At 24.1% G+C, this 25,927-nt stretch overlaps 4 protein-coding genes across 4 annotated transcripts; all 4 read right to left on the bottom strand. All coding sequences in view use genetic code 6, as the record gives it.

Moving 5' to 3' along the window:
- Positions 1-2,146: 2,146 nt before the first annotated feature.
- Positions 2,147-4,831, bottom strand: TTHERM_00161700 (WD domain, G-beta repeat protein; the record flags this gene model as incomplete). Its single annotated transcript, XM_001009898.1, has 1 exon — positions 2,147-4,831. The coding sequence occupies one exon, from the start codon at positions 4,829-4,831 to the stop codon at positions 2,147-2,149; it is 2,685 nt and encodes an 894-aa protein (XP_001009898.1).
- A 2,434-nt stretch (positions 4,832-7,265) lies between these two features.
- Positions 7,266-7,442, bottom strand: TTHERM_00161710 (hypothetical protein; the record flags this gene model as incomplete). Its single annotated transcript, XM_001009899.1, has 1 exon — positions 7,266-7,442. The coding sequence occupies one exon, from the start codon at positions 7,440-7,442 to the stop codon at positions 7,266-7,268; it is 177 nt and encodes a 58-aa protein (XP_001009899.1).
- Positions 7,443-8,675: 1,233 nt separating this feature from the next.
- TTHERM_000161709 (hypothetical protein) lies at positions 8,676-9,197 on the bottom strand (the record flags this gene model as incomplete). Its single annotated transcript, XM_012796011.1, has 2 exons — positions 8,676-8,934; positions 9,022-9,197. The coding sequence occupies 2 exons, from the start codon at positions 9,195-9,197 to the stop codon at positions 8,676-8,678; spliced, it is 435 nt and encodes a 144-aa protein (XP_012651465.1).
- A 1,576-nt stretch (positions 9,198-10,773) lies between these two features.
- On the bottom strand, positions 10,774-25,585 carry TTHERM_00161720 (zinc finger protein; the record flags this gene model as incomplete). Its single annotated transcript, XM_001009900.3, has 29 exons — positions 10,774-11,518; positions 12,329-12,915; positions 13,049-13,372; positions 13,925-14,287; positions 14,562-15,433; positions 15,490-15,730; positions 15,821-16,146; positions 16,204-16,405; positions 16,467-16,951; positions 17,019-17,169; positions 17,279-18,480; positions 18,539-18,620; positions 18,675-18,886; positions 18,960-19,095; positions 19,253-19,882; positions 19,944-20,992; positions 21,092-22,703; positions 22,767-23,030; positions 23,089-23,228; positions 23,283-23,781; positions 23,840-23,994; positions 24,080-24,252; positions 24,420-24,547; positions 24,630-24,755; positions 24,862-24,941; positions 25,014-25,109; positions 25,206-25,296; positions 25,395-25,427; positions 25,490-25,585. 29 exons carry the CDS (start codon positions 25,583-25,585, stop codon positions 10,774-10,776), a joined length of 11,100 nt encoding a protein of 3,699 aa, XP_001009900.2.
- Positions 25,586-25,927: the final 342 nt, after the last annotated feature.

The following is a 25,927-nucleotide window of genomic DNA, read 5'->3' as shown; positions in this document are numbered from 1 at the left end:
ATTGAATGGGAATATTATCTTTATCAATCAACTAAAGTTAATAAAATATGTTAGAGCACTTTCATCAAGCTTTCTATTAGCAATTATGATTTGAAATAGATTGTAAAATTTATGCTTGATTTACGTTTTATTAGTAATGTTAATATTTTCTTCCTTTCAAACTAGAAAATAAGGATATTAATCTTGGGTTTTTATTGCTACAATAAGAAACAATTAAATTAAGTAATAATTTGGTGAATAACAAGACAGATTGATTGATATACGCTGGCATATTTTAATGCACTTAAATAATTTTTAAATTTTTTGATATTATTTTTATTATTCGATTAATCTTTTAGTACTTAAATTTTGTCATGTTTTTTAGTAAGAAAATAATATAAAATCTATAAATTAGGTGAAAATATTTTAAATCTTTATAAAATCAGATGTGAAGAATATTAAAAGTTTCATATTCTCATTTTATTTACAATCAATACAAAAGAAATTTAAAATTTGTAAATTAATTAATTTATTCCAGTAAAATAAAGTGCATTTATAATTTATTGTTTTTAATAACAACTAACTGTTTGTCTTTTTCTTGATAATAAGTTATATCTAAAAAATATAATTCGTTGATAGCTAAATTTATAGTTTTTCAGAATTTACCAAATAAAATATAGTATAAAATAGTTCTAAAATTTAAAACTGTAAGTTAAAAGCATTCTGTAATAAAATCTACACAACAAATACTTTATTTATTTTAAAGCTAAATATATACTATTGCATTTTAAGAAAATAATATTTAAAAAAGACAAGTAATAGAAAAATAGTATGCGTTATTGGTATCTTTGAAGAATAATAAATATATAAAAGTGCTTAATAAAATTGGTGATAATTAAAGTAACTTGAAATTCCAAGATAATTTATTTTGCAACCAAAAATTTTAATATTTCGAAAATTGAATAAAAGTGATTTAAATTATTAACTATAAATTGAAATTTTTAATCATAAACAATATTAAAAAGAGTAATCAATTAAAAAATGAATAAATTTAAAAAATTAATTGAATATATACATCAATAAAAGAAATAAACATAAAGTTAAAAAAATACGCTCTTCTTAAAAGAAGACTTTATTAACATAGGGAGATTTAGATTTTATTTTATTTTAAAATTATAAATTAAATATAAAATATGAGTAACATATAGATTTTATATATATAGTATTAGTATTTATTTATTACATTTAGATAAGTTATTTGTTGAGTCTTCTTGTAGTTATTTAATCTTAAAAAAAAATTCAATTAAGACTTTGTGTGCTGAGAGTTGAGTAATGAGTTATTATTAAATAGTAAGTAAGTAAGTATTCGATTAGAAAGTTTTTTGTTTGTGATTAGATAAATAAATATAGATAATAAATGAAATCTCTATGACTTGTCTACTTGCTTTTTTTGTTATTTATTTATTGACACAATCAAATGTGGTATTTTAGAATTAATAAATTACAATTTATTTATTTAAATTATAGCTTTTTTATAAAGTAAGATTTTTACATGGTAAATTATTAATGCATTTTATTATAAATATTATTAATTTGATTTAGAGTTGGAGATTAAAAGAGTATAATGAGAGAAAATTAAGTGTTTGTTAAGCTAAGTTAGATGTATTTTAAATTAATAGATATATTATTTGATTATTAAGGGGGAAAATTATCTTTTTTAAATTGATTGAAATATTGAGTCTGATTGTTTTTTATTTTGTGATGAATTGTTTATTTATCTGATTTTAATTGTTTATAGTATATCTCTCTGTCTGTCTATCTATCTATCTGTCTATTTGTCTCCCCAATATAATTATAAATTAAAAAACACAACAAAAATTTGTTGGTTGCTTTGTCTATATTCTTAGAAATATCTTAAGTCTAACTCCTAACTTAACTTTTTTTACTATTTCATTTTAAATCTTGTTTAAAAATCTTAATTAAAAAAAGCAAAATCTTTTAATCTTGCTTTTTAAATCATCAAATGCGAATTTTCTCTTTGATTAAATTAGTTGAGGGAATGGATATTTACTTATTTATTTATTAGTCTTTTTTTTCAATAGTATTTAGTTTATTTGTAATTTAAATATTTTATTGTTATTTTTATTGTATTTATTTATTTATTATTTCACCTTAGCTCTTAAGCGCTACTTAGTATTGAATAACTTGAGCTCTCTTATTGTGGCTCTTTGAATACCTTCCATTATTTAAGCAAGTTTTCTTTCGTTAAGGTGTATATGTTAGATCCATCATGAGAAAGAATGCCTTAGCAAGCTCTCTTGTCTCCTACTGAGACATGATGTATTTTATTGATTTGAGGGTAACTCAAGACAAGCATGCTGCCTTGCTGAGATGCAAGGTTATCGTTGATGATTTCTTGGTTACTTAAATTTTATTGAAGATTATTTAGATTACTTTGAGAAATAGCGCTACGGATCTGATTATTACTATTATTAATTTCTGGTTAATGGCCTGTTAGACAAACGAACCTGTCACTTTAATTGGGTGAAAATATAATTTTGTAAATATGATTAAGAATTTTCTTTTTTTGTTATATCAGCTTTTATTCAAGGTCAATCACGAATAAAAATCCATCTAATGATCCTGCAAGTAAAATTCCTCTTTTGGAAGGATGCCAAGAGAAAGTCTTTATGCTGGATAATTTAAGTTGAAATTCTTTGTAAGCATTCTTGTTATCTTTCAGAATATTGTAAAGATTAATATGTCCGGATTCGGTTGATGCGGCTAGTGTATTTTCAGATAAAGGATTCCACTCTAAGCAGAGGATGCTTGAACAATTTCTAGAAGATAAGAATGCGCTCAAAGAAATATTATGCAAATCTTTAATATCAAATATAACTACTTTTGAGTCTTTGGAAGCAGTAGCTACGAAAGTCTTATTAATGGAAATAGAAGTAACAATGTTTGAGTGGCATCTAGCTACGAAAATAGATTGCTTTTTATCAACATCAAAGATTTCAATGACTCCGTCGCTTCTTCCAGCAACTAGAATATGGCCTGAAGGAGAAAATTTTAAAACAGAATAAAAGTTTTTATCATTTGGAATAATAGGTGAAATAGGATTTGGGAAAAAAGATTAAATATTTATGTGATTGGTTAGTTAATTGCAAGATTATTACTATTTTATTTCTTAGTTATCTGGTGAAGGTGTATTTAAATTAAAGCATGAAATGTTAATAGATTACCCATCAACTTCTGTTTCTGTATTATTTTCTAAAACGTGATCCTTCAAACCGCTATTTTTTGTAGATGTCTCATTTCTCTTGCATTCTTCATAATCATTTTGGTTGCTTATTTCAGATATTTCTGTTTCTTCATTTTACGATTAGGTTTCCTCATTTTGGATGCAGTTGAGATTATTTAATGATTAAAGAGCAAGTGAGTGGGTCTGCAAACTGTTTGAGCTGAGCACTTAAAGAGTATCGTAGCGTGAAGATGAGTTCCTGTAGTTTCGCTTTTTTTATGATGAGAGAAAGTGAGTAGAAGAATTGATGCTCCAACTTTAGGTTTAATTGCAATTGTTGCAGCCAATTTGTTAATTTAGGAGCTTATCGAAAAGTGGGAGATAGTCAATATGGCAAACTTGCATTGAATTTGATAAAAGGGAGTCTTTTTGCTAAGTTTTGAAATCTGTCAAGTGGATAATCTATTTTTCAGCCATTGCTGCAATACTCATTTATCTATTCCAGTCTAAAATATTCTAGTAGAAGTCATCTTCAATTATATTTTCTACAAGTTAAATTGTGCCTATAAGTTAAGGGGGTTAGCTCATGCTGTAGTTTTGAAGATTGCCTCGAGAGTTACTAGTATTGTTTGTTTTCGCACAAATACTTTCGTGCTACACCATTTCAGCAGTTTCATTAATTGTAGAATAAATAAAATTACTTCCTTATTCATTTAGATTAGATAATGAGTGCATGGAGAAAACCTTCTTCATGTCATCGCTGATTTCGTTTGTAGAAAAATTAAGTATTTTTCTTTTTACAGCTGTTTCACATCCTCTGTTGAAAAATGGAGAGTTTTTTGACAGCGGTGATTCTTCAAATTTTTTTAAAAGTTAAATGTACTAATAGTTTTGTTCATTTTAGAGTTCCTCTTGCAATTCCTTTGACTCTATTATACTGTCCTCTTCATATAAGTCTTCTTAATCCATATTTGTACAAGAGTAGTAATTAGATTTAGAAATTCTTTAGGCAGTTCTTATCTATAGATTTGAGCTTTAGAGATTAGATGAAGAGTATGATTAGGCGCTTTAAAAGTTATTCTGCTATTACTATGATGTAGTAACTGAAAGATTAGTTTGAGATAGTACAGTGGAGAATTCAATTTACAAAGGAGTTAGAGCAGTAGCAGGGTTTTAAGAAGTCTAATTGTTTTAAGTTATTTGAAGTTGCTATGGGCGGGAGCGAGTACCTCTTGGGTTTTGAGGAGATTAGAATCTTCTGTGATTCGTATTTTAGTTATTTGTATAAGTTAAATTATATAAAAGTTAGTTTTAAATTGGGGTCTTATGTGATTTAGATTAATTCTTCTGTTTGCTTATAGTTGGCTTAGGAATATTAAAAGTGAGAGAGTTAAAATATTGCCTTTAATTAATAGTTCCTATGTAGCGATCTCTATCTTTATTTGCTTTATCTTTCTTTTTTATCTGGTGATGGGGATTATTAAGGCCTTGATAGCTGCCTTGGAACTGATTCTAACTACAAGGTAGAAAATATGTTGAGTCAAAGTTCTGAGATTAGATGGAATTATGAAGAGAATTTCCCTCGTAATTTAATGAATTTTCATACATTTAATATTAATAAGGAAATATATCTCAATAACTATTTTTTAATTATGTTTTGTTTTTTTCTATTTTCTTTTTGTTAATTTATTTGTATTGTTTGTTTTATTAATTATTATCAATTATTAATTTGATTCAGTTTCTGTAAGTCAGTCACTTTATCAATTTCTCTTTGTCGCTCTCTTTGTTGCAAACTTTCAATTAAAAATTATAACAAAATTAAATTTCTAAGAATTTTTTTATAGCCAGGATTTAAATAAATGTTAATATTTTTTTAAATAATTAAGTATTTATTTATTTATTTTGTTGCTTGATTATTAGAATCAATCAATCAATCAATTAAAAAAATTTGATATCCTTTATTTATTTTAAGTTTTTTTTTTTTGTGATTTGATTATTGTTAATATTTATTATTTCTTAAATTTTCCCAATCCTCATGCCTTGCTATAACAATACAAATGTTTTGTTTGATCAATCTTAAATATCAAATGTGAAAAATCACTTTAACATACTTTACATTGTTAATTTGTACTACGATTCTAAATAGAAATACACCAATTAATCTAATCCAGTTGTATTTATTTGCTTGATGATTTAAAATTTTCACTAAATTTCATTTAAAGTTAATTAAGATTTTTACTTCTTTTTTTTTTAATTCCCCAACTCGATCGAACAACCTATCCATAAATTTTAAATCTTTATCTATCTGTTTCTATTTTTAAATTTTTATTAAGATATTACCTGACTATTTAGTAGAGCTTTTTCACTACCCCCACACCTATCTCTGTTTGATTTTACATTTTTCGTACAACAAAATTGAAAGCAAGATAAAAAAAAGTTGAAAATCTAATAAAGAAAAAAACTTAAGATATTTCTTCTGACTTATATATGAAAGAACTTACCCCTTTTTGAAACTTAATTGAATAGAACAAATTATCAATAAAAGTGATCTAAACAAGGTTATCAATCTTTCTTTCAAAAAATCAAGTAATGAATACAACTTTTAGAATAAAGCAATGAATAAATCCTCAAATTTATGCAAATTTTTTGTTATAAACAATTTTGAATGCTTTATGTTGTGTCAGATTTCTCAAATTTTCAAAATTGAGTATAAGCATTTTATTTTTATCAAAAAATATTTTTTAAAGAAAATTGAATACTACGTGATTGTTAATATTGGCGCTTTATCAAAACAATCTAACTCCAAAATAAGAGTAAATTTTGTATAAAATTCTAATGCTATTTTAAAATTGGTATCAAGAAAAAGGGACTATTTTGTTATTAGAAAATAGTTTATCTTAAGCATAAATTGTTAATAATTTTTAACAAATTGTATTATATTGTTAATAATTTTACTGAAAAAATATTTATTTGAGATTTTTAAAGTTTTTTCTTTTGGTTTTTAAACATAATTTGATTAGACATTTTTAATCAATTTGTTCTTTATAATATCTGATTTTTGTTTCTTATTATATGTTGCATGCTAGATCAATAATTTTCATGTTTAGCATAGATTTATTTTTACTCAAACTAAATGTTTTTTTCTATATTAAATTATAAAAAAAAACATCAGTATAGAGAAAAGTATTTTTGTTTAAAATTTACTAATCAACCAAAGATTAAATTAATTCATAAATAATATAAATAAAGCATTACATTAACTTTTGTCTTTTAATTATAAAAATATTAAGGTCATATCAAGCCCAATAATATATTTTTAGGGTAAATGCAATACTTTATTTAAATAAAACTTTGATTCATTAATTTCCCTATAAAGCAGATAACAAACTGTAACCAACCACCTTTATTTTGATAACAGATATTTTTTTAAATTTTATATTTTAATAATCTGAAAGAGCGGCTTTTTAATTAAGAGATTCTCCAAAAGATAATAAAATCTGCCAATCTAAAAACGTTGAAAGACCTAATGAATATTATTAAAAGTACGATACGCGAAAGCAATCTATCAATTTAAGTTCTATTAAAAGCAAAAAAATAGTCAGACAAATTATAGATTTTTTTTGCAAAAGTTTTTGGGTACACAATCAAATTGAATTTGGTATTTGTTGAGCTTAACTTCCTAAGTATTTCTTCTATATTTAAAGTAGAAATAAATAAATAGTCAGTCATTTAATTAAATTATATTAATTCCTTTTTGAAATATAAATATAAGTATATATTTTTATTGAATTTTTTAAATTAGATTTAATTATGTCCATAAACTTTTTCTTAAATCAAAAATAAAATTTAAATTCTGTCCACTCTTTCAAGCAACAATTAAAAAGAATAATAAGAATTTTGCAATTTAAGAAAACTATTTGTTTTTTTATGTGCTTAATATATATTTCAATTAATTATATAAATTTGCAGCTAAAAGTGTAATTACTTGTAACCATTATTGCAAGAATCTAAATAATTGCTATTTAACATAAAATATGCTATTTCAATTTTGAATAGATTTTTTTAAAAAATCACACATTTGCTTTTCTTGATTTCCATTAAGTGTTTTTTTGTAAACTGTAAATTTTCTGATACCCTATAAATTAGCAATCAATCTTAATTAGTATTAATAATGCTAATTTCTCTACTCTCTGTAATTATTAAAATTACTTTCTTGCATCCTTCCAATAAAAATATATTTCAAAAGAATTGCAATAAATTTTTAAAAAGCTAGACAAAAATGTAGAAACTTTAAAAAAAAATATCATCAACTTAAGAAAATTCTTTCAAAAAAATAAAAATTTTGTTTACTCTTTTTAGATTGAATTTTAAAAAACGAAATTCAAGAATTGTTATTTTTTCTAGGTTTTTTTATTAATAGATAGATCTCAATAAGATGAATCAATTTATAAATTAAATTTTATTAATATTTTATGAAGAAGAAACCACTTGAATTTTCAACAAGATAATAAAAACTTGAAAATTTTTTCTTTTTCAAAAGAAATTATTTTACAAACTAATTTTGAAAATCTTTTTTGTTAATCTGTTTGTAAATAGTAATTTACCCCATAATAAATAATGCTTTATTTTTATTTAATCATAAAAAAAATTTTAATTATTTTAACTAATAAACATTTTTTGTGGAATATTAACAAAAAAATAATTTATTCTTTTAAATTTCATTTCTTAAAAGGTAGAGAGAGTATGACTTTGTTTTTAAAGTATAAAATGATAAAAGTAAATTCATAATATCAATTAATAGTCCAGATTAAAATCTTTCAGATAAGATCTTATATTAAGATCTTCAATACATTAAATTATTAATTAAAATCTGATCTATCTATTTATTTCTTCTAAATAAAATGATGAATACTAATTAAATAAATAATAAAAATAATCCATTTTTATTATCATAAAATATTTATTTTAAAAAAGTAAATTTTCTACTTTTAAATTTTTTTTTATTTAAATGCTTTTATTTATTTTAATAATAGTTCTTAATGGTAAGTAAAATAATCTATTTCTCTTCTCCTTGATAAATTTTTCTTAAAATAAATGAAATTTAAACTAGTGAAACATTAGTAATAGTAATAGAATATACTTTGATTACTTTGGTATCTTTTAAATATTTAAAAAAATTTATATTTAAATAAAAAAGGTATTCATATTTAAACGAAATGCATGAATCAATAAAAGCTTAGAACTATTTTTTGCTATCTAGTAATAACCAAGCTTGAATCTAAATTCATTAACTTATTTACACAAGGAGGACATATAAAAGTAAAAAATCTCTTGATAAGATTTTATTATCTTACTTATTAATTTATCTATTGTTTTAATTATTTAAAAAAAGTAAAATTCTTCTACAAAATCAAATTTTTAAAAATCTATATTACTGGATCTAACATATATTTCAAAAGCATAAAAGTAATTTAAATAGAACACTCTTTTCAATAAATCCATTTAATTAGTTTTTCTATTTTTATAAATTTGAATAGTGAAAAGGGATTTTTTAATTAGAATAAATGTTTGCAAAAAATTCTTCTTGATTTCTCTCACTAATTTGTGATGATTTATTTATTTATTTTTTATAAATTTCCATGAAATAGAAAGAATCTCTTAGCTTGCTTAGTTTCCTTTTAATGTTTCTCTGTCTTTTCTCAAATATTTATCTGCAATTTTTAAAAAATATATGATAAATCTTGAATTAATTTAAAACTTATTTGAAATATTTGATTATTGTTTTTTAATCATTTTACACATGGATAATCTATGAATAGAATTAGCTTTTTTTCTTTAAAAATGAATTCCATTTTACAATTATCAGTAAAAAATTATAATGTTCCTGGTCTTGAAGCTTGTAATCTAAAATTTTTGTGTGGTTTTTGATGTTTGAATTACTCGATTTTATATAGAATCTGCCAGGTATTATCATTTTATGTTAGATTTACTTTTTAACGGATGAAATCTATTATAAAAAATATAAATAAGGAATATTCAAAAAGATAAAAACTAAAATTAATATTTATCTCAATTATTGTTTATACTATATAAATCATATTATGGTTTATTAAAGTAAACTCTTGATGATGAATTTATTCATTTGAATAAAAAGTACTAAGATCGAGTGAAAAATGTTTAAAGTTTTTTCTGTCTTCCTAATATGTGTCTTTAGTTTATTACATATAGACTTAAATAAAATAAAATAAACATGATGGTTTTTTACTTAAATAGCAAAATATTTTGCTACTTAAAAATATTTTTTCTTATTAAATTAATTATTTATATTATTTTAATATTTTAATGAATTTTTAAAAATTTTGAAAGATTTTTAAAAAAAATTAGATTTTTATTAAAAAAACAAAAGCTTGAATTCATACTTTTTAACCTTAATACAAGCTTACAAATGAAGTATTAGTTAATAAAAGCTAAATAATTTTTTAACAGATTAAAAAATATAAAATTGAGGATTTTAAATATGTACATTTTTTACTAATTTAGAATCCTATATTTATTAGCTAAAAATGCTAAATTTTTAAATAAAAGCGCGTTAGAATTAAGGAAAATAACTTGTTTGTCTTTTTTTTAAATTTGCAATTATAGTATATGAATGTAATTAATGTTAGGATCACTAAAACTTTGATATATAATTGTTTTTTTTTAATGACTGGGTAGAACAAAATATTTGAAAATTATAAAATTTGGCAAATCTTAATCTTAATGTAAAATTTGGTTTACTTTCCTTATTGTTTACCCCTCGATAGCTAAATAAGTGATAAAAATTGTTATTAATATTTTAAGTGCTTACTTACTCGTAAAGAATTACTAAATATTTCAAAATTTTTGCAATTTCTAACTAAGAGTAAAGCATATTTGACAAATTCTGAAGTCATTAAAAAAAATTTTACACTATATTACTTTTACTTATTTTTGATAAAAATAACATAATTTTTAGAATGAGATATTTAGAATCAAATTAAGGAGAAGAACTCTCTTTGACTGAAAATCTAATTAAATATATCTTAAAATTGTATTTAAGTAAATTCAAAAGAATAGAATAGCTTATTTAGTATAGTTTATTACCAAATCTAATGGACTAAATATTTAAAAAAGTTTAAAAATAAATTTAAAGTGTACAAGTAAAGTATTTTAATAGATAGATCTAAAGTATTTGTCTGAATAATTAAAATCACGTATTGAAAATAAAAAAATATAAAATAGATTTACTACATTAAGTATTATTTAAAATATTATTTAGATCGAATCGAAATAAAAATCCATTTTTTTAAAAAAATTTTGTAATGAATATTTTTTTATAATAAAGAACAATCGATTATCTCAAATTATAAATTATTATTTTGTTTCTCTAACTACAGAAATAATTATTTTAGTTATTTTTTTAGATTTTATAAATACAAGTTTTGGCTGAAGTATTTTATTTATTGACTTTTTAAGTGAAAATACCAGTAATTATTTATTTATTTATTAATTGATTAATTGATGAATTGCTTTCACTTTTTATCACTAGTTTATCCATAGTAAAGTGAAATTAATTTCAATGATGGCTCGACACACCCTTTTACATTATTTAGAACTGCGTCATAAAGAGTTTTTATAACACCTTGCTTGGAGTTGCAGAATTTCAACCAATTTTAACGTCTTTCTTGGGCTATGTTTAATATTTTTTGAAGCGACTGTACTGTCACTAGAAGTTAGTCGTAGTTAATCTCTTTAAATTATTTAGATGAGTTGTGAATTCTTAGAACAGTTTCAAAGTCCTTGTGTAAACCGATACGATCAATTGTATCATAGTAATTTGTACTGGTTTTCATCAGCAATTATAGTAAGCGTTAGGTGCGGGGTTGGGAAATTTAAGAAGTGGTTGGGGAAACAAGTATTTCGCTTAATAGAATGCTCCACTTTTAAAGAGTTTTTTAGTCCATAATATTTTTATCAATTAGCAATAGGTAGAAGAGTAAGCTCATAAGATTTCCAAATTATATTTAATCAACGATTTACATCAACATAGGTAGTTTCTGGTTAAATTCATCAAGGTTTTTAAAGCAGGATTAGAAAATCTCTGAAGTTGAAGGCTTCAAGTTAACTTTAGAAACGACTTAGACAACTTCACCATTAGCGTATTCTATTTTCAAAGAGCTTCTGTTACTCTCAAAATGTTTGAGCATCAGCTTAAAGTTTTCATATATTTTTTCTACAAAAGACACTTTGTTCTTCTCTTCATAAATTTAAAATTGTCTATTTATTTATAGATTAAAAAGCATGAATAATGAATCGATTAATTAGATACTTGCTTAAAAGAAAGTTTTAGCAAAAGAGGGTAAATAAAAAAATTAACACTCAGAAACGAATTATCCACCAAAATTTATTTAAATAGTTAGTGTTGATAAATTTAAATTAAGCAAATTGAATGATTTACATTACCACATAATTTATTTACTTTCAAATTGTAAAATAAAAAATTTAATTTAAAGCTACAAATTATACAGACAGAATCGAAGTATTATTTCAGATTATTAAATTTTATGTTTTTAAAAAAGAAATTAATTTCTCGCTTACTTGTTTCAATTTTAAAAATAATCTTTCTATTTCATAAACTTTTACTACTCTAGCTATATTTAGATATTAATTTATTTTTATAAACATAATTTTAAAATCAAAGTCTAAAAAATCCTTAATAGACGGTGTAAAAAATTATTTGTGTCAAAGTAGATTTTTTTAATATTTGCTAAAATTTTGAATATTAGTTCATTATTGATTTATATTTGTTGGTGCAAAGCATTGCAAGGTATTAATTTTTTGATTTAAAATTTTAAAAAAATGCCATCTAGGATTTAATAAGAAAATATCATCCAATTTTTATATAGAAAATTGAGTTACTTAAAAAAAAAAATTACTTGATCTATTATTTAATTATTTATGTTTTTAAAAAAAAAAAAACACACAAAATATTGATGGGGTGAGTGAGTTTTTGTGAGTGTGAGAAAGAAGCAATTGATTTATAAAATTCTTCAAATTGATAGATAATAAATATTTAGAATGATTTACTTTTTAAATTCTTCTCTTAGATTTTTATAAGCTTCAAGCATCTATTTGTGGTTTTTCTTAATTTATTCTTTTTCTTTCTATCTACTTGCCTCCGTTGCAGATTAAGTAGAACCAGGCACATTAGGATTTGAAATTTCTTAACCTGATTATAAACTTGCTTATTCTTTTGATTTTTGTTCAGAGCTTACTGCAGATGGAGTTTTTATAACATCACTGAGGATTTTCAATGAAACTATCATCACCTTAGCTTCTTCAGAATTTTAGTTTGTGAGAGTATTAGCATTGACCATTGATATGATTTAGTAGAAAGTATGCACTAATTGGTAAGCTATTTAAGGAGATTAACAAGAGTTGATTTTTAGAGTTTAAGTTATTAAATATAAATAAATTAACAAAATTTCATTTCCTATAGGTTACTTGTTACAATTTATTAACTTATCAAGCATTGATTTCAAGAAATCACTTGAAATATCAAAAGTTAAAATACTAATTTTCTAAGGATTGATTTTCACAATGTCATCTTCATTTTCTTCATTTTCGTCGATCATATCCTTATTTTTAACAATTTCATTTTGTTCTTCATTCATCTATTAATTTTATACAAAAAATTTATGATAAAAGAATTAAAAGCTACTAATTAACTTGGCATTTTAATGTTTTTAATCATTAAGTAAGTAAATAAAATATAAGATATTTTTTATAATAATAGAAATTAATTACACTCTTTCTCTCTTCTGAATTTTCATTTTCTGTAGCATTTCTTATTCTAATACTTTCAGAATCCTCTCCACTTGCAATTTGCATATGTTCTTCCTCCATTCTCTTGCTATTACTGTTAGATTCATCAGCCTTGCTATTGCTTTCAGATTCATCCTAGTTAGCAAGGTTATTATTCTTTTCTTATAAACTCATTTCTATTGCTAACTTCATCATTTCCTCTTCGTTCATGTTATCTATACCAGCATATAAAAAGTTGTTGGCATCATTTGCGTTCTATATATCCATATCTCCATTATATCCATAAACCATATTGAGATCAATATCCTATTATAATTTTAAAGAAAAAGTTATAATATTTAGAAATATTGTCTTATCAAGCTTTAACGCTATTATTTAGTCATGTAATTCTTAGTTTAAACGCGTTAATTATTTATTTTAAAAATTAGTAATTTTGAAAAGATATTTTTTAAGCTTATAGAAAGAAAAATACTCTTTGTTTTTGATTTTCAAATTAATAAGTATCGCCTTCCAAATGTAACATTAAAAAGAAAAAATATATCCAATATTAAAAATAATAGAAAAAATTTATAATTTTGAAAAGAGAAAATAATCTTTAATTATCACTTCTTAAATTTTACATTTTTTGATAAGAAATTTATTATCATTTTCAAAAGATATTAAGAAGAGCTTAGCCAGAGTAAAATTGTAAGGTTTTAGATAAAATTTTTATTATAATAAGAAGAATTTAAATGAAAATTATAAATAGAAATTTTAATTATAATTTTGCATAATTCTAAAAATAGCTCAAAAATAATTTAGGCTTGGAATTGATTATTATTATAACATAATTAATAAAGTGAAGTTAATAAATATTACTTGTTGTTCAGAAATATCTTCCATGAATTGATCAGAGAATTATCTGTAAGCAGCTGAGCTTGAAGGTTAATTTAATTTAGGCTTTTCTTCCTTCTTCTCTATGATTAGTTTGTCTTCTTTCTGAGTTTTCAATTTAGGCATAAAGGTAAACAAATCGAAAGCAAAATCAAATTTTCTGATCTATCCTTTCTATAGTTCATCTCTGAAAATTTAGCTTTCACTTTTGAGGAAATTTTAGAATTCTTTTGTAGGACTCATTAATTTCTATCTTAAATTTGTAGATTATAAACCATATAAAAATTAATCAAAGATCTCAAATGCTTCTTTGCCTGCATCCTTAAGGGACTCACTTTATAAAACCTCCTATATATAAAATAAAAAATAAAAATATGTTCTTATTGTTATATATAAGATTAATTTTAATGTAATCTTATATTTAAATATTTTATTTGGGTAAAATAATTTTTAATCATTATTTTTAGAATTTAAATGTTATCATAATTACGTGTGCTTTGTTTTTGAGATTTAAATTTTAGTAATTTAATTTTTATTATGCAAAAATAGAAGCAAATTTCAATTTGAACAACATTCAAAAAATAAAAGAATTTAATTAAGCAATAAATGAATCAATGAATACCTCTAAACTAAGGACTGAAGATAATGGAGCTGCTGCTTTATTTTTAAGATACTGATAATAAAGAATAATAATCTTCAATATTGAATTGATTGTGACCTCGCAAGTTTTCTAATCATAATCTCCCTTTATAATCTGTAAGAATTTCTTTATTATTTGCTATAGTAATTGTGGATAAATTGAAAAAATCATGAAAAGTAATGGTAGTCTGTTGAATGCTAATTTTTCTAGTCTCTAAAGGAAAACATAAATATCATTCAATGTGATTGAGTCTTCAGTAAGTTAATTATAAAAATATTCTGCTCTAGCAAGGGTCTTGAAAGTAGTGTATTCCATGGGGTGACTAACAATAATCTTTTCAGAGGTATAAATTTAGTAAGTAGAGAGTATGCATTTAAGAGTTCTCTTAACAGAAGACAAAAGATACTCATTAACTTGACCATTTATTTTTGGGTTTACAAGCATTACCTTAAGTTACTTAGCAATCTCTTTTAGTCTATTGGCATTCAAGAAAGTTTCACTTTGACTCTTTGAAGCAAGTTATTGAGAGCTAAGTAAAATTTAAATTGTTAGCATATCTAGTTCATTTATTAAGTCTCTCACCTCACTTTAATCAATATGCTAAAGGAGGTGATTTCTCCTCTTCTAAAAGTCAACTGGCAATATTTTTTGAGTGTTTACGAGAATATTTTCAACTTCTTTTGGATTTTCTTTGTCTTCTTACTTTGATTCTTATTTATCTGATAATGCCTTAATCTTTAAGATAGTCTTGAGCTATTCAATTTTCTCCTTAAGCTAGTATTGCTAAATAGTAGCTCCGTATGGCTCAATGCTTATCAGTTTAATATCGTGAGTTGAGATTTTCATAGAATTACCTTTATATTTGTGAAATAAAAATTAAAAAAATACTTTATTTATTTAGCTTATTTACTTATTGGGTTCTAAGAAGAAATAGTGAATGTCAAGTTATTTTGGATATACGAGTATATCGATTCAAGATTTGATAGCGAAAGGTCAATGATTTTTTTATCTTCTTGGGAGGCATTTAATAGCTTAATTTCTCTATTAAATAACTTGATTTTGTAAATACCTTGACCAGTGTTAGGAGGCATTTACATTTTGATTCTAACACCAACAATTATATATTGCTTATTTTGGCACTTCAAACTTATCTATTTTAATTTAAATATTAAAAAAAATTTGTTTTATTGTTTAAAACAACTACGAAAATGAATGAATTAATTAATTAATTAATTAATTACTTCTTAAGGTTCGTTCTTTGAGATTAACACACTATTTTTTTCATTGTTTAAAACAACTTCATTCTTTGTTTTGTTAATTTCCAATTTTATGTCTGCTTCTTGTCGTAAAGGCTAGAATTTTTCCATAAAATCAACCAAAAGAGTTGAATTCTTGCTTAAATCTGTCAGTTTAAATTCATTCTTCAAAATTTTGTAGGTTGGATCGTTGACAAAAGGATGATTTTAAGATTGTTTTTTATTGCCAGTAGGGTCATCTTAATCCTCGTCACTTAGGTATTTCAAACTGTTGCTATCACCATCGTCTTCTCCATCATTAGCGTCACCATCTAAATGATTTTTAAAATTTGGTTAAGAAAAAAACACAAAAATTTTTAATGTTTTACTCTTTTTTGCATTTTTATCTTTAGGATCAACAATAAGTTATTCTCTAATATATTTATGAATATTGTGTATGCTTTATCCGTCGTTTTAAACTCCAAATAGATTTAATGTTCCATCTTCATGGACTGACATAATTAGCTTAATACCTTCTAACTTATCTGTTTTAATAATGCAATAACCTTCACACTTTTTATCATCATTTATCTTATTTTAGTATTAAAATTTTTATTTTTTTCTATTTTTTGTTTAAATAAAATTTGTTTACCTTAACTAAGCTTGTTGCCAATGGCTAAGTTACAATTTAATTTGGAGAAAGCTTAACTACAGTAAGATATCCACTGTGGATTGAGTAGTTTGATTAATTATTAGGATCTCTCAAAGCAGTTATATAAATACACTAGTTATCATCGACATAAATTTCGTTTGAGTTTGCCATTATTTCACCACTTCTTTCAATAAATGAAAGCAAGCCATTTTTATTTTAAGACTGAAGTGGCCTATAAGTAAAGCAGTTTGTGAGTCTGTGAGTCTTAATATCGAGCTTACCAAAGATATTAACTCCATTTTTATAGGAAAGAGTCATAATATTTGAATAAGGAGAGTAACTTATACCCATGCACACCTATCCCTTTGGAACATATTCTTATGGTATACCAATATAGGTAGTAAATATAATATCTTCTCTTTACTAAGTGCCGAATTCCTAATAATAAACTCTTCCATCTGCACAGGCAACTAAGACAATAAACTCTGTTCAAAAAAAAAAAAATCATATTAATTAAAACCAGTTTTTACGAAATAAAAAATAAATTCTTACCATTTTGACGAACTGGATTTTCAGCAATAATAAAGTCTTTAAATATACCACTCTAATCATTAGCATTAAATTTCATAATAAGAGGGCTATTTCCTTCAAAATTAACTTGATATAATCTGATGCTCTTTAAATTCATAATCATTAAGTATTGCTATAATTATTTAAATTTATTTAAGAAGTTAATTAATTAAAAATAAACTAATTAAAACAAATAAGGAGTTTCATTTAAATAAAAATTAATAATAAATTAATTATTATACCTCACTATTTGGAAGCCATAAGATTTTGTTGATGTATTCTCCATAATTCTTTTATTGTATGCTAATTGACTTTAGTATTTTAGCTTCATTGCTAATTTTCCAAATTTGAATTTAATTAAGTCCACAAATAGCTATAACTTAAGAGTTTTTAGGAGAAAATCTAACGTGCATAACTGTAAAGTCAAGAGGATATTGTTGGATGATTGAAATGTCAGTCTGAGAAAGTTATAGTAATCTGTTACCCTAAAATAGGTCTTCATTGTTTGAGGCAATTTAAGATTTAATGTTTTCAGCTAATCTCATGAGAAGTTTTGACCTATCTATGACTACCACTTTAGAACCGCTAGTAACTACAATTAAATTGTCATTATTATAGTCTATTGGCTTTCTTATTATCATAGGAGCAACTGGTTGTGCTCCGTATCCGTTTTACATCAAGAAATATTAATTGTCAGAAAATTAATCTTCTCTCACTCTCATATCAAGTAACCCATTTTTGTATAATCTACAAACTATTTTTCCCAAAGTATTATCCATTTAACTTGTTAGTGTACTTCCTGCAACAATATTAGAAATGAAATCAATAATCTGAACAGCATTGTTTGATTTTTATTTCTCTCTATTTGATGAAATTGATTCCCAATTAGAAATTATTGCTGTTAACTATTACTCGCAAAGCTGCATTATTGCATTTATCATATTAAATTGTGGTTATTATTTTTGTTATGTATCTATTAAATTTAATAAGAAGGCATCCATATCACTAATATCCTTCAAACTAAAATTGTTTACTATAGATTTTTAATTATCAGCATAATTTAATACTTAGCTGTCTTCAGCTTAGCCCTAATTGCCCATATCTGAGAATGGATTATTTATAGAATTTTCTAGACTTTAGTTGTTTGTCTCAACCTCACACAAATTGTTGTTATGATTAATTAAACGCTGAATACTGTGATTGAATTTATTCAAATCACCAAAACGGAAATTATAATTTTAATCTGCTTAACGTTCCTTGTTGCCATTAGTTACTTATTTTTCAAGCATGTAAGTTCTTTGACTTCCTGCAAATGCTTATATATTTTACTCACTTTATTTTAATTCAATTTCTTTATCTGATTCACTTGAGAACATTTCATCTTCATTTTTCTCTTCTTCTTCGATAAATTACTCTTCATTTACTTCTTCATACTACTCATCTTCTATATTATCATTTATATTATTAAAAAGAATATTGTCAATTAATTAATTTATGTATACATTCGTCCTAAATTTAGCTAAAAGGATTCAGTGACCCAATTTTTTTCTCAAAGTTAAATTGTGATCTTTCTTCTTGCAATGCCTATGATAATATCTTGATATAAATTTATAATTGGTAAAAATAATTTTGATTTACTCTTAATTTCTCTTCCTTCTCCTTTCCTTTTAGATAGTAGGAGAGTAATTCAGCAGGAATTTCAGAGCTATCTATTTGGCTAAGAACTTGGTCGTATTGAGTCTTATTGTTAAAATCATATCTCTCAAACTTATAGCTTTTTTAGCTCTATTGCTATTATTATACAAAAGAAGGTCCCTGATCTTTCTTATAAAGCTTAACTTTACATCCTCCTAATTAAAATAAAGATAATCAGAATACTTTTGAGTTGATCAAATAAAATAAATTATTAAATTGTCTCCATACCTTGAGGTCCTTTTTCTACACAATCGCAAGTTCCACTTGATTATCTGTAATACATAACATCATGACCATTATGACAAACATTAGCACACCAAGAACATATAACATAGCTTTATTCAGCTATATTGCAAGTATGGCACTTTTAATTAATTTAATATTTATTAGTAATTTTTATAATTTAATTTGATTTGAAAAACTAACTCAAAATTGATTTATTTTTATAAGTTTACTTTATGAAATAAAAAGAAATTATGATTTTGATGAAACTTATGCTTAAAAATTTTTAAATAAATTACTTTATAGAATATTTGTTGTTCATGTCTTCCTTAGTATTTTTCTAGAGTGCAAATATTTGTAGTTACTTCCTTTGGAAGTGAATTAAACTTCTTATCTAAGTCTTCTACGAGCTATTCTCTTGTCACTTCTGTTTCCATTTTGTCATTCTATTAAGCTTATTGTAATTACATCTACTATTATTATAACACCTAAATATCTTTGATTTATTAATCAGATTAAGCTCTCTTTTTCTTTTCTTGCATAATCTATTCTTGTTCAGCTTATTTAATGTGTAGAATGAGAAGTAGGAGTATATCGATAAAATATTTCTTAGATTTTAAGTTATCTAACTTATCCAAAAAGAGAGAGTAATTAAATAACTCCTTAATAAGTTCTTAATGATCTTTAATATCGATAGAGTTAATTGAATTAGTAAAAATGAAGTGGGACACCTAAATTATACGTTCGGTGTTATAGCCTATAATTCCTATTTCAATATTTTATATTTTATAAGTCTCGCTTGTTATAGTATAAATAATTTCGCTGGCTAATAGCAAAACTTTTTTGACAAATTATTTATCAAAATCTCTTCCTTCTGTTATGATTGCCTCAAAGAAATTCATTAACTCAGCAAAGCATATTTTCATGACCTAAAAATAAATAAAAACGCAATTTAATATGTTTAATGTTATATTTTATATGAAAAATTACTTTATTTTTGTCTTCAGACTCAGAAATAGTGATTTTGGAAGGACTAATTTCACAGTCTCTGATGAACTATTAAATTAAAGGACGATTTTATGTCAATAAGCTATTGAAATGTTAAAGAAAGTTTTAGGTAAATGCAGCTCTCAAAGTTTTGAAATTAGCTATATTGTCTGTGTTGTAGTACAAATTTTTATCCATTTCGTAGCTAAACTTTTGAACTTAGCAATCAAATTTTATGAATTATTCAGGATTCATTTTTTCAATTGCCTGTATTATTTTATGATCTTTATAATTTCCTCTGGCACTTTCTTTCTTTAAGTTACTTAAAGCTTTTTCCATTTTGGCTCTAGATTTAGTTTTATTGTTGTAATCGTAATCAGAATCTAGATCATAAAGCAGATCAACATTAGATGACTAGAAGCATGTCTTTATTAAGTCAGAAATAGGGAACCAAAGCTTTTCCTTTAAATTGACACCTTTCTAACCAACAAAAGGCAAGAGCAGATCAGCTTACCTATTAGGATATCTAAGCAAGATATCCAGTAAAATGTTATTAGACTCTAATGTTTAGATGTTATGTAAATCAAGATTCTTTCTCAACTCAAAGCAGAGCCTAAGAAGGTTAGGATCGACTGAATCTTTAGGAATAATATTCAAGTTAAAGGCTATGCAAAATGCTTTTAAATTCAGTGGAGAAGATTTTATTTCTGCCAATATCAATAAAATGATCTAATTCAATACGCTCATAGAAAAATCGCTGATAGAAGGTGATTTCATGATCACATTAAATAACTCTACTTAAAGCGAGTACTTCTAAAATTTATTTATTATCAAAAGGAAAGCAAGTCTCTCATACTCTTATATAGTTGAACCCATACTACTTTTGAAGTATTAAGTGAATTTCTGTGCTTAAGAATTAAAAAGAGTATCAATACTTTCAATAGCAGATTTTCCTACTACATTCGCATTTAACACGCTCAAAATTAAGACTTCTTCACAAAGCTACTTTGATGTAGGATATTTGTCGAAGTTGTAAAAGTCTTTTAATTTACCTATTAATTATTAAGGAAATAATTATTAATTTAATAGTTAAAAGTTAAAAATATGTTTTATTTAGAAATATGATAATAAGAAATTATTAATTAACCTACCTGAAATATTTTTAGTGATATAGTTAAATAAGACATCTATGAATTGGAGAAGCTCTTTTACATACATGCGAGAGAAAACATACTAGTTCAAATCTTGTTAGAGTTTAGTGTGAGATTAAGTAAAGCGGGAAGATAAGTCCTTATCTAGATATTTAAGAGGTTGGGATATTATTGATAATAGCTCGGTTATATAGACAGCGTTCAAATTTTTCTTGAGATGGTCGATAATTTTATCTATTTCAGTATCTATGGATGTATTACAGTGAAGTAAAATAAACTTCAAGACATCGATATAGATAGCTTCTGAGAGATTTAATTTGTCAAATACGTCAGATGTTTTTAAGTTATCTTATTTCAATATGCACATCATAATATCTCTTTCTATCTATTGAGTTTCATTCATTATAGAATGAATTACTTGCTTGAGTTACTCTTATGAGTCCTTCTAATACAACTTTAAGCGATTAATAGCGTTAGTAAGTGCCAAATGGATTATGTGTATTTCTTAGGCGTCATCTTCGATATTCATTTTGCTTTATGAGCCCATTTCTTATGAATTATTTTGAGATTTATTGCTGTTTTCAGAACCAACTATTTATTCAACTTCCATTTTATCACTATTAGATTAATTTTGGCTTTTCTTGTTTGTCTAGCTTGCACCTAATGCGGAAGAGTCATTAGAACGTATCAGATGATTAGTCCTTAAAAGTAAGGCAAAGATTTAACTATCTCTCGTGGAATTCATGCTATCAAGTGCTATTGTTTCATTAAATATAGAGATTGCTCCTTCATAATTTTTAATAGCATTTATCTATTAAATTTGCTCAAAGTTAGTTATAAGAATAGACTTTTAGAAAGTAGGATCCATCAGCTAAGCGATTTGATTGAGTTCAATCATTAATGAATAAAAAACTTGCAAGTTATTAACATTTTAGAGCACTTATTAAATATTTTAGTTTAATTTCTTAATTAATTAAATTAAGTTTGATTTATTTTCAAAGGAGATTTAAAGGGAAATGTTAGAAGCTATAATAGAAGTGGTCGATTAGCCAGATAATGAAGGTAATTTTAGCTTTTTAACATTTTAATTACTTATTTATAAGAAATTATTTATATTCAGTGGATCACACATATCAATCATTCCTCCTGAAGTGTCATTAGATTGATTTTGGTTGCTGTAGGAATTTTAGTTAGATAATGAACCATTTTATGAATTAAGCTGGCCTTATTAGTTTGAATCGTCTGAGTTTTAAGATAATGTAATTGCCTTTTATTGAAGCAAATTCATAAGTATATTTTTGAATTTGTTTTCGAAAATGTTGTAGCTACTGCTAACAAGTAAGTTGTAGAGTAAAAGAATAAGAATGAGAATGTTTTAATTCATGACAGTAATATTGCTCAAAATACTTTTAATCATTTTCTCCTTTTCAGCAGGAGTGTTCAAGTTTAAGTAAACCAAATTTAGAAGAAGCATGTGATAATTTTTCACATCAAACAAACCTTCAATGAAAAAATCTAAAATATTTTTGTTGACCTGCTCTATGTCTTCCTTAAAACTATCCTTCTTTTATGATGTTAAACTCAAGTATATTTTAACATAAATGCTAATGACCTAAAAAAAATAAGAATAAGGTTAAATTTTGTCTGAATTAATAACATAAATATATTATCTTACATGATTATTTATCTAGTTATTTGATTTCTCAATTTTATATCTTAATAAGAAGTGAGACAATGAAGAGCAATAACTCTTTACAAACTCTTCATTGAAATGAGAATTCGAATTAATAAAAAGAAGAATTATTTTAGTGAGCTGTGATGAAATTTATTTATAATGAACATAAAATTAATTTATTTATTAAATGAGTTTGGTAAGAATGTCATAATTTAATTTTGTGCTCATTCTCTTATTTAAAAATTCTACATCGCTGATCGCTTTCTGTTTATTAAAAATAATTAACAGTTTTAAATTAAAAGCATTAAATAAGAATCATTACATAAATGGTAAACAAAAACGAAGACAATTTAGCAATCAATTCAAACTATTTTTGTAAAATATCTTCACAAGATTCGCTGATATTTGGCTTGATAGATTAAATAGTTTTATTTGAGTCTTCATTTTATTTTTAGCTAGATTCTTTAAAAATAATTGTAAGACATATTGGAAATTACTTTAATTTATTTAAATTACCTTTTTTGACTGAAGACTATATTCTCATGATCATATTTTCCATTTGATATGAGTAATTTGATGCAGAATTAGATTTCTCATCAACGTAAGAGTCTTCAAGGAAGGAGTCGCTGTTCAAGGGTTTAAGAGCTGCTTAAAATTAATTTTTGGAGTTAGAAGCTATGTTTAAAGCAGGTGCAGGTGGTACCATCACATTTTAGGCTTCTACTTCCATTTTCTTCTCTTAAGAATTAATTTGTTCCATTTTCTTAATCTAATTATGATGTAATTCAGCTTCTTATATTTTCTTCATGTTGCTCATAAACTAATAAGAAACTTCAAAAAGATTGTCTAAAAATTTAAAATCAGTGTTTCCTTTTTCTAAATTTTGGAGCTTCATATTTTCTGAATAAACCTTGAAGATAGTGTTAATTTTTTAGAGGAGCTATTCAAACTTTGTATCTGTTTTTTCTATTGAAACATTTCCTAATCCGACTATCAAATTGTAAAATAACTCAAGCTGTATTTGTATTTATCATAAATATATTAATACAATTTTTACTATAAACTTAACTTACTCTTTGTTCTTTGCCTATTTATTCATTAATGATAGAGCCTTTCATCAAGAGAATGATTATATCAAAATTCTCACAAGTTGGATTTTAAATTACTTCTGGTAGAATTCTGTCACTTAAATTTTTAATAATGCTTGCATTTCCTACTTTTTTGTTGCCTGTAATAATTAAATAAAAAGATAATTAAATTTCTCCATTAGAATTTTATTTTTTGAATTTGCTAGAATTTGTTCAAATAATTACTTATTAAGTCTGAGAGCAAAATAATAAGCTATTAATTATACTCAGATAGAATACTGTTTTTGACCAAATTTACTATCAAATTGGTATATTCTTTCATAAATTCGCTATTAGGTGATAAGAATCTTCTGAAAACCCTTTAAACTTTTTATGCATTTGCGTCCTCAGCAAAGATCCTAAGGAAAATTAAAATATAAAATAGTTAGATTTAACTTTTATTGCATATTTATAGAAGCTAGTTTCTATGATTGTGATTGTGATTGTGATCGTATCTGATCTCAAATATCACAGATTAAATATAATTAAAATCAGCTTGAAACTAAATTTCAAATAAAAATCATACAGTTCATCACTTAAGTCTATAACTCTGTTGCTAAAGCTTTGGTCTTCAACTAAAATAGCACTCTCATAAGAAGTATCTTCTGATTTCTACTAAGCTAATTTCTCACATAAAGGTGAACGCTCAATTTTCTAAAATATTTTTAAATAAATATATAAATTATTACCCATCAGAAGAATAAAATCCAAATAAATGTATGAATATATAAATTACATTTATAACTTAATCAACAGTAGCATATTCTAAAAAGCTGTCTTTCTATATTTTAAATATCTTTTTGAAAACTATTAAAACGCTTTCTATGAATCTTTTGATTTATTGACTGTTTTCTGATATTTACTAAATTTTAATAAAATAAACATTTAAAACTTGTACTATCATTTCATATTATCTAGTGTTTTAAATCACTAATATACATATATTTAACTATTATTTAAAAACTTACTGATTAAATGATGTAGTCAAATGCTATTTTAATAAATTATAGTATGTTTGAAAAGCTAATTTTGAGGTTTGGCCATAGCTCTATTTGTTTTGAAAAAATATATTTTAATTGTGAAAGGCAACTAAATAACATAAATAAAAAATTATAAATACCTTCATATTGGGCAAGATTCTCAAAATTATTTGAATATATCTCAATGACTTCCATTAGCGTAACTAAATCTTCCACTGTCAAAGTTATAGACTTCACTTTTTTACATAAACAAATAAATTTTAAATCTCTTGATTAGAATAAATAAGCTAAGCAATTATAAAATAATAGCTTGAAAATGTTCAATTTAGTACCTTAATAAAGTAAAATGTTAAATCTATTTATTGACACTTCTGATAAAGTTTTGTTTTTCTAATTTTTCTTTATGAATCTATTTAAGAAAACCTATTTAAATGTAAAAGAAATCCTTAACTCAAAAGTTTTTGCAATCAGTTAAGAAGTGTTAAATATCAAAAATGTAAATCTGTAATTGAGAGTCATACTTTAACAGAATTTTCTGAAGATTCTTCAGAGCCCTATTGAATTAAAAAGGATAATAATTTAGTATTAAATTAAAACTAGGATTTAATTAACATACATTTATTTGCTTCGAAATTGCTATTGCCATCAGCATTTAAGGATCATCGTGCTAAGAATAAATAGTATTAATAGAATCTTGATTATTTCCGCTCATTAAACTAGAAGGACTTCTTTTTGTTTTAATCTATTATTTTCTCTTTTGAAAATTTGTCTTATTGTATTAGTTTGCTTGCTTGCTACTCTCTGGTTTCTGCCTCTAAATCTTTCCTTACTATATAATTACTTTCTTTATGATGGCTTTCAATCAGAATTAATTTAATATCTATTTATCTTCTTATATTTTTTCTATGTTTTTGATTATATTTATTTGGTAAGCTTTGCCTTTATTATCTATATAAAATTGAATGAATAAATGAATAGATAAATGCCTCTATAATATAATATACTGATTTTTCTTAAATCCTTTTAAAAATTAGATCTTCTTTCACCCAACTTT

The sequence above is a fragment of the Tetrahymena thermophila genome (assembly GCF_000189635.1).
Source record: "Tetrahymena thermophila SB210 genomic scaffold scf_8254776, whole genome shotgun sequence".
In the NCBI taxonomy this organism is placed as follows: domain Eukaryota; phylum Ciliophora; class Oligohymenophorea; order Hymenostomatida; family Tetrahymenidae; genus Tetrahymena; species Tetrahymena thermophila.
Note: the sequence above shows the minus strand (reverse complement) of the source record. Positions and strands in the feature narration are given on the sequence as shown.